Below are 15,945 nucleotides of genomic sequence, written 5' to 3' on the forward strand. Positions count from 1 at the left end.
CCCGCCGCCAGCCCCGCCCGGCCGCGCCCGGCATCCCCGCTCTGCGCATGCGGCACCGGCGGCGCGGCCCGCGGCTCCCCATTGGCCTGCCCGCTCCCCGCCAGCCTGGCCCAATGGCAGCGCGCGTTGTTGAGGTGTGACGGGAAGAAGGCGTTGCCGAGGCACCGCCCCTTCCCGTCCCTTTCGCCGCCCGGCTGCCATCGCGAGCGCACGTCCCGGGCCTGTCTCCCGCCCCGCCGCCTCCGCCCAAGTAAGCGCGCGGCGGCCCCTTCCCCCCGCCCCGCGGGAACGGTGCCTCCCGGCGCACCCGCTCCCGCCCGCCGCCGCCGGGGCTGGGGCGAGACCACGTCGGGCGGGGGGGGGCGGGGAATGGCGGCCATGTGCTCTCCCGGCCTGGGCCTGGGCCTGGGCCTGAGGAGGGACGGGACAGGACAGGACAGGCTGAGGCGAACGCCGCGGGGAGCCGGGGCGGGGATGGCGTCCGGGGGCGAACAGGTGTTCGGGAGGCCGCGGTGCCGCTTTCCTCCGGGAGAGGCGTGCGGTGCCGGCGGTGTTGGGCCGGGCCGGCTGCTGGGGCCCTCGGGCCGCAGCGCCCCGGAGCCCGGCGCAGGGCGGGAGCCGCTGCGGCTTCGCGGTGTTTGACGGGCTGCCGTGTGCGGGGCCCCGTGCTGGCAGGAGGCCGGTACGCGGCCTCGCGTGTCGTGGGCTTGCATTTAAAAGTAGAGCAAAACAGTTGTAGCCGGGAGGGCGAGGTTTGCTTCCCCCAGTGAGAAGATAAATTTCCTGCAAACGTGTAATTAGATCATTAGCACTGAAGGCCCAGTTCTCTTGTTTTCCAGGATGCGTTACGTCGCAGCTTACCTTCTAGCGGTCCTCGGTGGCAATGAATCTCCCACGTCAAAGGACTTGAAAAAGATCCTCGACAGTGTTGGCATTGAGACGGACGATGAACGCATGAACAAGGTGGCGTTGCCTCTTAATTCCAGATGGTTGTGTTCCAGCCAGCATCAGACATTGGAGCTGTTTCCTTGGCTTCGGTGTTTCTTTAGCTGCCTTGCTGTTAATCCAGCTTATTTTGTTCAGATGTTTGCTGATATGATATGTGTGATTGCTAAAATCACTGCTTAGCCAATCAGAACTGTTTTTGCAACATTTTTGTAGAAGCCTGGCTTTCTTATTTAACACTTGTCCTCCACAAAGATCTCTGTCAGTTGTTGCTGACTTCTGGCTGATCAATCTAATCATTTTCAATGGGATGGTGGCTATAGATTAGCATGTATTAAAAATAAGTTCTGTTCTGACGTAATGTATAGTTTGTGCTTAATATTTAATTTTGGCTTTTGGTTAGTATTGATTCAAAGTTAACACCTGAAGGCCTGGTTTTCAGTAATAAATTCTTATTTAGTTTACTGCAAAGAAGCGTTTGTTCTGTCACCAAGAAACATAGGCAAATTATAACATGGACATTAAAGGTGTTCAATAATAATATGTAGGAAGATTTTGGAAATTAATGCTGAAATGGTTGTGTTGAAAAACAGGCTTTCTAAGAAGAGAGTATCTTAATTAGAATGTTTCTTGTGATATAATAGACTTTCAGCCTTGTGGACTTAAAAATAAATGTCCATGGGGGGAAAAAAAAAGCAAAAGAAAAAAAAAATGGTCTTATCACCTGGCCTATACTTGTATGCTGAGTGTTTCCAGAGAGGTGGAATGAAAAAAAAAAAAAAAAACACAAGTTACTTTCGCAGCTGGAGACAGTGTTTTACCATTGGCCCAACCAAACCATGGGTTGACTGAGCTGACAGCATCCTTGTGGTTTGGGATGTTGGTTTGAACTTGTGGTGCTTCTGTTTAAATGCCAGGTCTTTCAGTGTTGGATTGTTCACGTTTGTTTAATACTTCCATAAATTAGTTGTTTTCTCTGATCCTCCAGTATTCAGAAAGCTTCTCTGGAATTTGTTTTGGTCATGATTAATTAACCCTTTTTTATTTGCATTGGCTGTATTTTACACCAGTGTAAATCTAGCGAAGTCTTAAAAACACCTTCCTTCCAGATGAAGGAAGCACACAGGCACGGCATTTCACAGATCGCACGCTCTGTGTAAGCAGGCGGTGCCTGTCGAAAAGCTCTTGGTTAAAGTCCTTTGGCGATTCTGCAGTGTTCAGCACTGACTCTTGGTAGCAGGGACTCACCAGTAGGGTCTGTGGCATTCTCTTTTGGGGTTTGTTTGTTTGTTTTTTAAAGTGCTTGCTTGCTTTAGCAGTTTTTGTTCTGGTGTTTTGCTTTCCTCATCCCTGGTTATACAACAATGGTAGTAAAATTGAAGTTGGGACTCACTGTTCCAGTGCAAGGACACAATAGCCGGCTTGGCTGTGACATTTGGTAGCGCTAGGAACAGGACCCTGTGGCTTTTGGTCTGGGGTCCAGTGCTTCAGGGCCTCCCAGCGGGTATTAAGCAAGATATGTTAACAGTCGGTCAGTGACTGACAGACCGTTAGTGGGGTTTCCTGATTGGCTCCACAATATCTGTGTATCCTTCTTTCTGCACGGTCTTTGGATTCGTTATGATTTATCGTGACAGATTTCATTAAAAAGCTTTCACAGAAAAGCATGAAAGACTTAGCTGAAGTTTTCATTTCAATGCCCTGTTCCTTCCACTGAGAAACAGGGAATGCTGGGGCTGTACAAGCAGCAGGATGGAGGCATTGCACATGATGATTAATCAGTACTTGTTTAAACGTAGCTTATACTCATGCTGTTGTGAAACTATTAACATTCGAAACTTAATTTCCACAGGTTATTAGTGAGCTGAATGGAAAAAACATTGAGGATGTCATTGCTCAGGGTAAGTACAGTCTCGTGAGTGTCACAGATAACTGCCTCTACTACTTTGCTGACTTAGACCGAGAGTGTAGACTTGCTGCCAACTCCCTGGTTGTTCGTCAGTTTGCCTTTGCGGTTGAGGACTTCCATGCAGGATCTCAGCTGAAATGACTGAAATCCAGGTCCATTCTAATTCCCTGCAGGTTGGTGCCAGTACCTGCTGGGCTTCGCTTGTGGACCACACTAAACTGGAAAACTTAAGCATGTGTGAGCTTACTGGTAGTTTGCTCATGACGTAGTTTTCTGAACACGTTGATTGGAGGAAGAATGAGCTGTCCTTCAAGTTCTCTGGGAGATTTTTTCTTTGCATTTACCCACTTGTATGCACCAATTATGTAAAACAGGAAGAACAGGCTGTTAAATGTAGATAAGTGTCAATTCACATGAAGGGTACAGTTACACCCTCTGCGATTAATACAAGCCTCTCCATACACATCTCTTCTAGAGCTCCCCAAGTCTGGCATTTCCTTTTCCCTAAGACAGGACCCTGAGTGCTGACTTCTGTAGAAGCTTGTGCTCTTACCTGCTGGCTCTTACCGAAGCTGGAACTTCTAACATTAATTGACTGGGTCATAGGGCTGAAATAAAGCAGAGCTGAGGTAGTGCAGAGGTTTCCGATTAATTAATTTCTATTTTTTTTGCACCTGCGTTGGCACAAGGGAACTTCTAGGCATATATTTGCTTAAAGGTTGCCAGGACTTTGCCTGGCCTTGCTGTTATAAACAGTAACTGGACATTTCTGTCCGTGTGGTCTGAAGACCTAAGTGAGTCATTATGCATGCGCTTACAACACACTTACGCTATCTCTTTCTGTAATACTTTTCCTTTAAATAAATTGTTTCCTAGAACATACTGACATGCATATGAAACATGTTTGTTTACTTGGCTAGTTTATTAGAGCTTGAAGTACAGGGAATTATTTAGAAATTGATTCCTAGAAATTGGAATACAGGGAAACATACTGTGTGTACACGACCTCTGAATGCCAAGGGAGCCTTGGTATGTGAAAGGCAGATGCCAGAGAACTAGCTAGCTTTCCAAAGATGAGCATAAACCAGAAGACCTAATATGAAAGGCGATGCAGTGGGATTCCTAGGGTGCTGGAGAATTTGTTTAAAATACTGTACTCTTTGCCATAAATACATCTCTCCGCCTTTTCTCCTGTCAGCGTGATCCACTCATGCCCTCACAGTTCTCTATACTGTTAAAAAAAAAAAAGGGGGGGGGGGAGCCAGTGTTGCCTATATGTTATTTTTGAGGTATATTGAAATTATGAATTTCTGGGCTGTTATGCTGTATTCAGAAAGCATACAGTTTTTCTGTATGTGTAAAATTGGATGTGTTTGCCACTATTTTTATATTTCAGTTCTGGAAAAAAGATAGGGAACTTTGTGTACAGAAGAAAACTCACTAATAACGTGCTGTCAGTCTCAGGATAAGCCTTTGTGAATCTTAAACTCTTGAGTTCTTTTTCACAGAATAGTTTATACTTTCTTATCATGGGTGCAGCCTCTTGTTCCTTTCCGCTCATTGTGACAGGTTCAGTCCATGAGACATAGTATCTGTTTTTTCTGCGCTCTCATTTCTCTTCCTTCTCACTTTACCTCTGTGCTTGGGATGAGCATTTAAATATTTTCTCTTCTCTCCCACTCAGGTAATGGAAAACTCGCCAGCATGCCGGCTGGGGGAGCTGTGGCAGTCTCTGCTGGAGGGGGCTCTGCTGCTCCTGCTGCAGCTGCTGCCCCTGCTGCCGGTGAGTATGCACGGAGAGGCGTTGTTACAGGGCAGCTCCGTTTTCCTCTGTTAAAATCTTAACAATTGAGTCCAAATTTCAAGGCTTTTCCACTTTGGGAGTTCATTATGTGATTGAAGTCTAAACTGAACAGTTACTTTTCCTTTGGGCAATCAGAAGCATTTGCTCTTTATCCACCTTAAGATTGGTCTGGCTTAGAACTGAGAATCAGACAGACTTCACTGTGTAAAGCACATCCCTTCAGTAGAAGTGTCTGTCCCCTCGGTGTTTGTATTTGGCTATCGAAAGGGAGTGAGATGAACCATGGAGGCTGAAATACCAATAGTACAGAAGCTGTGAACACCAAAACGTATATCTTGAAAATCTGTGGTGCAAAAAATGTAAATACTGACCAGTGGCTTGGTCTTTTTTTTTTTTTTTTTTTTTCCCTTCAGCTGAGGAGAAGAAAGAAGAGAAGAAGGAGGAATCTGAAGAATCTGACGATGACATGGGATTCGGCCTATTTGATTAATTATTTGTTATAGAGAAATTATTAAAATTCTTTGTTTAAAATGTTTTTTGAGTTTATTATTATAACCATACAAGTGCTATTGGATTCAGACAACTGTTCTTAAAATAGCTCTGACAAAGCTTTGACTTCTATCTTTATCTGAAACAGGTTTGTGAATTTTATGATAAGCCATGGGATTCATCTCTCTTAAAGTACTTGGGAAAAGGCTAACGTTGTGTGAACCTGGATGCTTGTTTTGACACTCTTGTTTCTTAAACAGTATGTGGAAGCTCAATCTACCTAATATTAACTTAAGTTGTCTTCCACACTCTTTTGCCATCCCAGTTACTCAGGAAAGAGTCCCATATATTCAGCAATAAAAGGACTTTATTTTTCAGGATCTGTTTAATCAATTCCAAAACATGTGAAACTGAATGGACAGCAGGTCTGAATTGGTCCAGAAACATCATTTCAGAGCTAGTTACAGTAATTAGTTTTTGTAAATATCTAAAAGTGCAGATTTCATCACTGTGGCAGATTTCCAGGATCTAGGGGCAACACCAATAAAATGCTTGACTGTGCTTGGATTTCATGCTTCATCCGTATGCTTAACATAGAATCTGTAACCAACAAAAATGCCGCATCCTCCTCTTCATGGGATGCTGAGATCAATGCGAAGGTGCTCTTCATACTGAATGGCTGCTCTGGGGGTAGCTGCACTATTGGGACATGAATCGCCTTGATCTGAACAAAAAGAAACTATTGAGAAACTATATGAGGAGATTTTTGGAGAAATGTAACTGACCTCTGGTGTGCCCAGAGGAACACATTAGCTTGAGAGGACAGTAAATTTTGCTTTTATGAAGTGTCTTCTGCTAGGAGATGGTTTTGGCAGGCAAGTTACCCTGACCTCTACAGCGGTCTTTGGCTGTCACTGTAAGTAGGTAGAGTGGCACAAGTAGCACATGTGATCACATGGGATGATCTTCCCATGCCAGGTCTCCACAGGTAGTGTCAAAAAGAGGTGTCCTGGAGCAGTCTGTACTGTGAAGCTTTTCTAACATAGTTGTTTGGGGGGGGGGGGGAGAAGGCAGTAGCTGATACAGCTATGTTGGTTATGAGTCATGGGACAAAGCATGGCAAGTACTTCTGAGAGGAGAGATGGGTGAAATCCAAGTAGGAAAAACTTATTTTATTTCCCTGTGGTGTACTGAGAGAAAATGCCCATTACTTCACAGCAGCTGAGGGAGAGGGCAGTTCAAAGTTAGATCGTCAGACCGCAAAATGGCTGTGATTTAAGCAACTTGCTGCCCTTCTGTGGCAGCTGCAAGACAGGGTTACAGGAGGTAAGAGTGCCAATACCTTTCATCTACTTTGTCTCTTAAGTCCTAGCACGGTGATCTTTGTGGTAGTAACGAAAACCGCTCGTGTTCCCTCTGTTTCTCTGTCAAGACTGGTAACAGCTGTAGTCTGGCACTGGAAGGGGTACAGGTATACCTGTACCTATATATATATAGGTGTGTGTATATATATATATGTGTATGTATATATATATATAAAATATACCTATTTCCTTGCTGATTTCTCTGTTTCAGATCACTGAAAAAGAGTGATTCTTGGATGTGGTTTTACTGAGAAGTAACCCCCCATACACCCTGCAATATTGCCGTGCTTGGCCACTGCAAAAGCAAAGTCACTGTTTTCACAGGAAATAACTGCTCTGTCACACCACTCAGCAGGGTTTTTCCATGCACAAAGGAATTTGGTTCGGTGGCACTGAGCTGTTCCGTGAGTTTTGCTGTGCCCAGCCCTGTGGGATGAGACTGAAACCTGTGGTGCCAGCTGCTGGCTACTGTGGTGAGGGGAGGACTAGAGCTACATCTGGACTAACTTGTTTCTTCCCCCTATTTTTCTCTGTCTTCTCCCTATGACCTGTTAAACCTTGAGTTATGGACCTGATCCTGTGCTGGGTGTCAGCTTATCACCTTTAAATTCTTTCCTGAAAGTGCATCATTTTGATGAAAACTGTGACTCAATCTGCTTTGAGAAAGAGGAGGACAGCTCATTTGGTAAACTGTTAGAGAAGAAACTTTTGGGGGCAGCTCTTGGAGAAAGTACTGAAAATACAGCATTAGTTACACTGCCACAGGGAGCCAATGTATTTTACATAACCACCCTGTAGGTATTCCTTGTGAAGGTCAACGGACAGGTCTACTCCAAGATTTCACACACATTTTACAGAATTTGCTAAAATGTCTGCATGGCAAACATTTCTTCCAAATGCAAAATGAAAGCATTTTAAGCTTTCTTCCCCTGTACCTATTTACAGGGCAGTGATGTGCCTGGAAGTCTGTTGCAGACTTGTTTGGTGATCTGGATGGGAGTTCTGCCATTCTCAATGAGCTTCAGCTGTGAAGGAGTTAGGATCCCTGCTCCTGCTCTGTGGACACTCTTCTGAATTTTCAAGTGTCACTGATGCCTTTTCAGACCTAGCAATGATTTCCAAAGGCAAGGGTAGTGGTGGGGTGGATGCGTTGTATTCCACGATGCTCTCAGAGAAAACTACTGCCTGCAAACACTTGGAGTGGTGGCCTAGTCTGTCCCCTTGCAGAATCAATTTTAGCTAGAACAGATTTTTCCTGACTTCTTCATAAAGAAAGGCTCAAAGGCATTGAAGGGAAAGGAAAGGATAACCTTGTGCCTGGAGATTACACTGGTAACTGATGATTACTAAATTGATGGTAGGGGAGAGTGATTTAGTCATAGGCCTGACGTTGAAACATGCGAGCTTTCCTCACTGGGACACAAATGCTGCGCCATCTCAAATCAGCTCTGACTGAAAATCATTCCTTACAAACACCATGGGGCAGGGAGAGTGACATGACATCTTCACTACTTGGAAAGCAGGGAGAACGTCCTGGACACTACTGGAAAGCAATAAACAATAGCTCCCTGGGGCCGCTGTTAAATTGACTGGCTTCACTCTTACTACTAAGGCCCAATTTTGCAAGCTGGTACATGCAGGCAGCCCTGCTGAACTCAGTAGGTTTGACTTAGGTAGGGCAGAGATATCTGCGGTAGCTTTCCTAGAAGGAAAATTCAGTCCCAAGAGAGCAGGACAAGGGGACTGCTCCATTGCCTCAGGAGATGCTCCTATGAAGCAAGTCCCAAGTGTTTGCCATGGAATTGTTCAATATACACAAACATCACAGGTAAGAAGAAGACATCAAAGTCAGGCTTTCCAGCGATGTTAACAGCAGTCGAGTTGGGCTTCATGACCAGTGCCCCAGTCTTGCTGACTGCAAGCAACAATACTAAAGTAGCACGCTGAAGAAAACAGTGTAACAGACTGCCTGTCAGCTTCCCTTTAAAATTAATTCCCATTGGCCGCCAACAACAAAGGTCTTACCTAAAAAAACAAACAGATTGTTTGCTTGCACGTTATTATCTCATATGTACTAACTGCTCACCATTCATTAGACTAGAAAACAAATGCAACAAAGAGAGAGTGCACGAGAAGCTGTCTCAGTGGCATCACGTGTAAGGGCACAAGTGAACTCGCATTGCTCTGATAGGAGCTTGATACACACGAAAAGCTGCCATGTAAATCCTGCTGACCTGGCTTATTGCAGGATTACGAGCAACTGCAGGATTATGGAAATACTTTCTTATTGAGGAGAAAAAGATTAGTTTTGGGGGATAATTTATTTTTGAGAAAAACACAGTTATTTGCCAGCCTGCTAGTGCCAGTACCCAGGCAGCACTCCACAGGAGATGACTGTTCCCATGGTTTATTTCATTAACCTGTTTCAACAGGGCAGCATTCACCTCCTCAAACAGGTAACCTTGAGGGCCAAGGCAGAGTGGTGTAAACAACTCAGAATGAGATGGCTGTTGAGAAATCAAGTGAAACTAACCCCAGCATTGTCACAGCATGGTTGTTTCTATTTTCCAGACATAGTAGGAACCTTAAGGTTTGTGAAATGCTCAAAAAAGAGGAAGCAGCGTTGGCTTGAGAACGAAGCTGTTCTTGTGGTTACAAGTGTTAGGGGGGTATCCGCAAACAAGGTTCAGTGTTCAGTTTTGCCACAGATTTCCGCTAAAGTCACAGCCCATTGTTCTTCTGCAGCACAATCCCTGTTCTGGAAAATGCAAGACACAATGTTTTCTTTGGGTTTGGCTACATGGAAATACCTTTCCACGTCACCAGAAGCATGGGGGGAAAGCACTTTGATTGTCTTGGTGTTAAGGGCCTTTTTAAGAGGGTCAAGGCTCAGGTGCGCCAGTGCTCACCTCTTCAGGTGGAGGAGATGAGGGCTGACAAGGGTTATGTAACCACGCCAAATGCAAGGGAGCACAAAAGCGAGTAGAGGTACGAGAGGAAGAGAAAGAAGGGTTTGTACAGGGCATAAACAGAGGACTTCAGATAAGTGGAGTTAATTCTTTAGCTGCTCCAGGATGGAGCGAATATGTATCAAGGGTACCTCCTGGCAGCTAGGTGAGGTGGTGGGCTCCAGGGTAGGGCCCAGAAGGAAGATAAGGCTGGACGCCTGCCCATCTGATGGAAGGAAAGCGCAAATGTTTAATGATAAAGCACTCTGTCTGCAGAGGCTGGAGTACGAGGCCTAACTTGAGCTCAAGTATTGGATTTGCACAAAGGTTACCTGCTGAGTTTGGTTGCTTCAGCCAGCTGACTGTGAGGCAGCAGACTGAGGCAGTAGACAGCTGTTCTTACAGCCTGGATGGCCCCTCTATGGGGAGGGTACCAGCCTCCCTTTTATCCTTTGGAAGGACATTTGGAGTGGGAGGAACAGGAGAGGGGCTACTTGTATGACCTCCACTAGCAGAATTGGTGAAATTCCTGTGGGGAGGAAGGGCTAGCTTTGCCTAGTCTGAGAACTGTTCAGGATAGGTATAACAGTGCCCCAAATGAGAAACTTCTGACCAGTTATAAGAAAATTATATGCAAATAGATTTATGCCAAGATGAATTAAGGATTTTTTTTTAAACTTTGGTAGAAAGTGATTCTGCCCCATGTTGATTCTATTAAAAAACTACTTATGCTTTTTGTTCTGTACCCCCAAACCTCCCTGGTGCTGATCTTGCTTCCTTGCTTTGAGTTGAGCAGCTACTTCTCTTGCTATGCTGATCTTTTTGATATCCCTGTAAACGTTCACACTTATCTAATTGTTTGAATGACTATAGTCTGTATTGTTTATGACAAGGGGATCTTTCCAGCTTCGGAAATCTATTTTGATCTCCTAATAGCACTGGCCTCTCACGCAGCGCTGCTCTGTGGCGAGCTGATATGCCATGGGCTTCTCTGCACCAAGAGCTTGTGCAGGAGCACTGCTGAAAATTACTGAGTAATTTCACCAGGTAAGAGTTCTGGTGAGCTCAGAGGCATGTAGAGAAAACTGTGAAGAGAAGGTTAGCAAAGTGAAGCAACTGTGTATGTTTTGGTGAGTTTAGAGGCAGAGAAAGCTGTTAAGACAGAGAGGTTGCCTTTCTCTCTGTTCTTGTGCTGTAGCTGTGCTGAGCCTTGCCTCCCTCTGGCTCCTCAGCTTTTTATGAAACGGGAAAGCTTTTCCCTTCCTCTCGTGTTTCTTGTCCATCTCCCCAAAACCAAAGGACTGTACCTGCAGGAAACTCCAAGAACTTGGGGCAGAGGCCGCCAAGAAACAGCATGTTTTGAGGGGGGGAGACAGGCTGCTACCCTGGTACACGGCAAGGTTTGGGGTGCTGTGAGGAGCCGTAATCCTCTCCTTTCCCCCTTCTCCTCGAAGGAACTGGCTTAGCCTCTGCCGCTCCAAGGAGGCGCCGCTATGGCTGCCGTGGTTCAACAGGCGGCGAAAAACCGCAATGCCCAGGGGGTCCGGCCTCCCCGGGCTGAGAGAGGGGGTTCACCGGAGGAAGGGTTGGAAGGAGGGGCCGGCTGCTCCCCGCCCAAGGCCGGGGCCTGTGGAGGGGCCGAGCTGAGGGGCGGTGTCGCCGCCGCCCCTCAGCTCGGCCCCTCTGCAGGCCGAGGGCGGGCCCGAAGGCCGGGCCGCCTCATATAAACTCGGGGCTGCCGCCGGTAACGCAGCGGCGAAGCTCGCCGTGTCAGCGACTCTTTCCTTCGGGAGCAGCGTCTCCCGGCTCTCGTCCTCCGTCCCGCCTGCCCAGGGGCGGTGTGCTGTGAGAGGAACCCCGCGGCTTCCCCTCCCCGTCGCGGCTGCTTCTTCGCCCCCGCATTCCCCCGCCTTCAGCGGGGCGCGGAGGCCATGTTCCCCCTGGACGCCCCCTGGAATATCTCCTTCGCCGGCTGCGGCTTCCTGGGGGTCTACCACATCGGGGTAGCCAGCTGCCTGCAGGAACATGCCCCCTTCCTCGTCGCCAACGCCAGGAAGGTCTATGGCGCTTCAGCCGGGGCGCTCACCGCCACCGCCCTCGTCAGCGGCGCCTGCCTCGGTAAGCGCGGGGCGGGCGCGGAGGCACCGGCGCGGCGGGCGGCCGTGGGGCGGTGCGAGGCCGGCCTGAGGGGCCGGCGCTGTCACGGCCGGGCCAGCCGGCTGCCGGAGCCGGGCGCTCCTTCGCGTCTTGCCGTTGTTGATACTAATTTTCTAATTACAACAGCATCGGGGGTGGGGGTGGAAATAGGGCTCCGCCTTCCTCCGCGTTCTTCCTAAATGCCTGTGACGCTCTGTTTTCAAGGCCTTTACCTCAGTATTCCCTCACCCCGCTTCCTCGTGGGTGGCTGTGTGCCTCAGGCTGGGGTCCGAGGGGGTGTCGGAGGCACCTCAGCCCCGTGGGGTGGTGAAGCGTGTGTCCGAAATGGCCCCCTGGCCCCCATGGGACGGAGGGAGGGAGGGAGGGAGGGTGCTGCTGTGCCCTGCAGGGCAGGTGTCCGCAGGGGGGACGGGCGCCACACGTCAAGAAGGCCCCTGATGGTAGGAAGTCAGCACAGGGTCCTGGTTTTGATCCCCACCATAGCAACGTGGGCTTGCGAGGGCTGGGTTCCTGGGGTTGGGTTGCTTGAATGTAGGTCTAGTGGGGCTGCTGGTGAGGAGAGGAGCTGGCCTCTCGCCGTGTGGGCGCCAGCTCTTGGTGGCTGCAGACAGGAGGCGAAGCAGCTGGAGATGGAGACGTCAAGCAGTGTGTTGCGTGTGCGGGTTAGAGTTGAACAGCATCTTCAAGTAACCAGGAAATCTCTCTCTATTCTTTCGTAGCGTATTTATTTCTGGAAGAGGGTTGTTCCTGGGGGTGTAGGGCACTGAGGAATTTTTTTTGCCCTCTCCAAGAGCTAGATCTCCAGTTTAGTTAGCTCTTATCTCTGTTTTCAAGTTACAGAAGAAACCTTAAAAAGTTATCTCTGAAGCAGGCACCCAATGTAGTCTGTCCCTGTTTAGGGCATGTCTGGGGAACAGCTGAAGAGAATGGTGTGTGATGCCTCCTGTTCTTTTGCTGTTTTGAAGTTCAGCTGTTTTGCATATGAGGGGAAAAGTCAACAAACATGTGCTAGAGTCTGTAGTTGGAAGCTTGTATTTTGAGAATAACAAATGCAGAAAAGTATCTTAAACTTGAAAGGGGAATGTGGTGTGAGAGAATCAGGTATATCTATTTAGTCTCGGAGAAGTATGAGCGTCTCCTAGAGCCAAGTGAAACCAGAGCTGTTTACTGCCTGAACTCCTCTCACCTTGATCACAGGTGTCTTTCCACGGCACTCCCTGTTCTTTAGGGACAGGTAGAGTTTTGAGATGTAGCCTTCACACAGCAAAAGTTAGCTTTTTTCTGTGTAGTTACACTTGAAATTTCCCCCTTCTTAGGGTTTTCTTTACAGAAATGCCCAATGAAGTGTAACTGTTGCTTCTGGAGCTTGATGGGAAGCTCTTACCAGCTGTTCAAACCCCAGTCTGGGATCTCAAAGGCTGTAGTCATGCCATGGTGCCAGCTTTTATTGTGGACAAGGGAAAAGGCCTCCTCTAATCCCTTCTCCTGGAGGAATCCATTTGCTGATAGCTGCCAGGGATTTGGTTGCTTAATTTGCCGTTGCTTCTGCTGAAGAGGTGCCTGCCCAATTAATTCCCTAACTGGGTGGTCCCTGTGCTACTCAGAGGTGTGGCACAAACATGAGACAGGCTGGCAGTAGTGCCCAAATCCTTTGCTTTGCTCAGATGCTATTATAGTGCTGAGCAAGTCTGTTATCATGTCTACCTTGTTCTGGCTATTTATATGTCCTGAGCGTCCACGGTGCGCTAGGCGTTGCCCTCAGGGAGTTACCCAGCCTGGTAGAGAGCTTTCTGTGAATCAGGATTAGAATAGATTTTCCCACTCATATGAGGTACAAGGGGAGGAGGCATGATAAAGAGGACTGAGTTAGGGGCTACCTTCTAGGCAGCATTCACCTCCCTCCTGAAAGAGGGCAAACCATGCTGTTTAAAGCCAGCCAAGGCTTGGATCTTGGGTGTTCAAATTCTGTCTTAAGTTTGGCTTCTCTGGGATAGTTTTCTTTTGACTCTGCCTGTGTGGCTGGCATATATCTGGGGTAGAGAGCAGCTCTAAGGCAACAGGGCTGACTTCTGAAAGTAAAAAGAAACGGGGTGCTTGGTTGGGGCATAGTATTGCTGCACTTTGTCCCTGTTGTAAACATTCCTGACAGTGCAGATTCCGGGCTGAGGTCCAGGGGTTAGAATGAAATCATAGGGAAGAAGGGGATGGGGCAGAAGGTACAGCTGCAGCCTGTGCTAGGAGAGCAGTTCATCCTAGTACAGGCTGTTGTAGCATCCCGAGTATCTGTGTTTGCCATGCAGCTGGTTTCTGTCTCAGAGTAGGTGTAATAGCCTGTGGGCTTTGAAGCTTATGGCAACTGCTACCCTGCACTGTCTTTTGCCCTGTCCCTCAAATTGGAATGCTATATAGTATTTCTTGATGGATGACAAGCAGAGGGGAATTTTGCAGAAGCCTTGCTTATTTGGCTGTGTGTGGATAATGTTAGTGCCTTCATGCATCTGTACTTGGCTTTGAAGTCAATGAGACTCTACTGTGCAAAGGTAAATACTTCCTGGGGAGGAGTGGAAAAACCTCTTCCTTTGTGGTTTTTCTTTGGTTCCGATCCTTTGAGACCCTGATCAGAGAGAACAGAAATTTTCCTGGACTTTAGAGTGTAAGATGCCCCTTAGTGTGTTGGGGTTTTTTGTGTTCCCTCCCCCCCACCCCACCCCCCACCTCAGTGTTTTCCTTCTGGCCTTTGTATCTGTTCAGCTTGCCTCTAAGCCAATTCTGAATTCCTTGAATTAAGACCACGCTGTCATCATTTGTATATGGCAGTAAGGCTTTGCTAACACTGAACTGAAAGCCCTGACCAAATGATCTGCAGCCTTGAGAGCTCAATGTGGACTTCACAGGCACATTTGAGAATACCAAATAACACAATGTTGGGCATCTATATGAGCTAAACAGAGGACCTTATTTCTAAATAAGAGGCCAGGAGGTATTGATGGTCTGATATAACCTTGCCTCGCTCTTGTTAAGCACTTTACCATTAAGTTGTAGGGATCTTGGATTTATTCTCCAGGGCTACAACGGTGGTATTGTCCCACATCTGAAGTGCTCTCTCCGGCTTTGAGGTTCTTCTGTTCACTGTCATGAAAAAGCATTGCTGTTTTTTCACTAGAATAATCTGTGTGGCTATCAAGGTGCATCGGGCAAAGTCTGGCATGTTTACAAGTTACTTGACTGTGCATACTGCGGTGTTGTACCATGAATCACTTCTTGTCCTGAGGGTTTTCTGGGAAATGGCATTCTGTCATGCCTGTGTCTTCTCTTGGGGCTGTTGGAGTCCAGCACACCAGGAAATGCACCTCTATACGCCAAGCAACTGAGAAGTCCTTTTGTGCTGGCTTTGCAGTCTTCTCCTTATCCGTACCTGAGATTCTGCAGTTTTTCACAAACTCTAGGCCTGGAGCTATGAGGATGCTTACCTGTCTGAATAAATCCTTAAGTCACTAGGCCTGGATAAGTAAAACTGACTTATATGACTTGATGAGACTTTTTTTTTTTTTTTTTAGTCACACGTAATGCTAAAATGCAGCCACTGTCAGATTCTTAAATCTTTAATACAGAGTAGGGGATATATTTTTGTTAAGGGTCTTGAATCATCTCACTCTGGTGAGCTGTATGGGATTTGGCGTGCCCGCTTTGGAAGCGTAGCAGCCTGGATGAATGATGGGATGTGAAGCTGTAATCAGTGAAAAGCTGTTTTTGAGCTGATGCTAAGGTCCCGGACTGTGCTCGTGACTCATAGTTAACCAACAGCATCTCAGTTGTCTGTGCAGCGTGTGAGTATTGTCCTATATAGCCCTCATCTGAGGGTGGGTTGGAACTGCTGAATTGCTTCTTTTTTGGGGGGAAGAAGTGGGTTCTGCTGTCAGAGGCAAAGCTGGCTATCAAACACCCATCTGTGGGAGTTAGCTGTTCTCCTAAAGCATGACAATGTCAGCAGAAAATGATAAAGCAAGCTGAGGGGATGCTTCTAGTACTAAGAATACAGAAAGGAGGCCATATATCTGATAGATTGAGCAGTGTTGTCTGGGGTGTTCTTTGGAGAGCAATTCCTGGGTTGTTTACAGGTTTGGGTTTTGTTTTGGTTTTTTGTTGTTTTTTTTTTGTTTTGTTTTGGCTTGTTTGTTTGTTTGGTTGGTTTTTTTTTTTTGTTTTGAACTAGTATCTTAGCCAGGACTCTGTTTCAGACTTGACCTGAGATGAAGTAAGTTATTTGACATTCAGGTTTGCTTGTCAGCGGTAACCATGTGACCACCAGGAAATACACTGCTGAACTGT

General features: G+C 47.2%; 2 protein-coding genes across 2 annotated transcripts in view; both read left to right on the plus strand.

The window, feature by feature from the left end:
- The first annotated feature begins 146 nt into the window (after window positions 1-146).
- On the plus strand, window positions 147-5,193 carry RPLP2 (ribosomal protein lateral stalk subunit P2). Its single transcript, XM_082318595.1, has 5 exons — window positions 147-250; window positions 840-963; window positions 2,798-2,846; window positions 4,539-4,637; window positions 5,072-5,193. Exons 2-5 carry the CDS (start codon window positions 841-843, stop codon window positions 5,146-5,148), a joined length of 348 nt encoding a protein of 115 aa, XP_082174721.1. The 5' UTR covers window positions 147-250; window position 840; the 3' UTR covers window positions 5,149-5,193.
- A 5,973-nt stretch (window positions 5,194-11,166) lies between these two features.
- PNPLA2 (patatin like domain 2, triacylglycerol lipase) overlaps window positions 11,167-15,945 on the plus strand; it is a 31,637-nt gene continuing 26,858 nt past the window's right edge. The window contains exon 1 of the mRNA XM_082318586.1: window positions 11,167-11,577. Coding sequence (XP_082174712.1) covers window positions 11,391-11,577 — 187 coding nt within the window. The 5' untranslated portion in view covers window positions 11,167-11,390. The remainder of the gene's footprint in view (window positions 11,578-15,945) is intronic.

Source organism: Platalea leucorodia (genome assembly GCF_965183815.1).
Source record: "Platalea leucorodia genome assembly, chromosome: 7".
NCBI lineage: Eukaryota > Metazoa > Chordata > Aves > Pelecaniformes > Threskiornithidae > Platalea > Platalea leucorodia.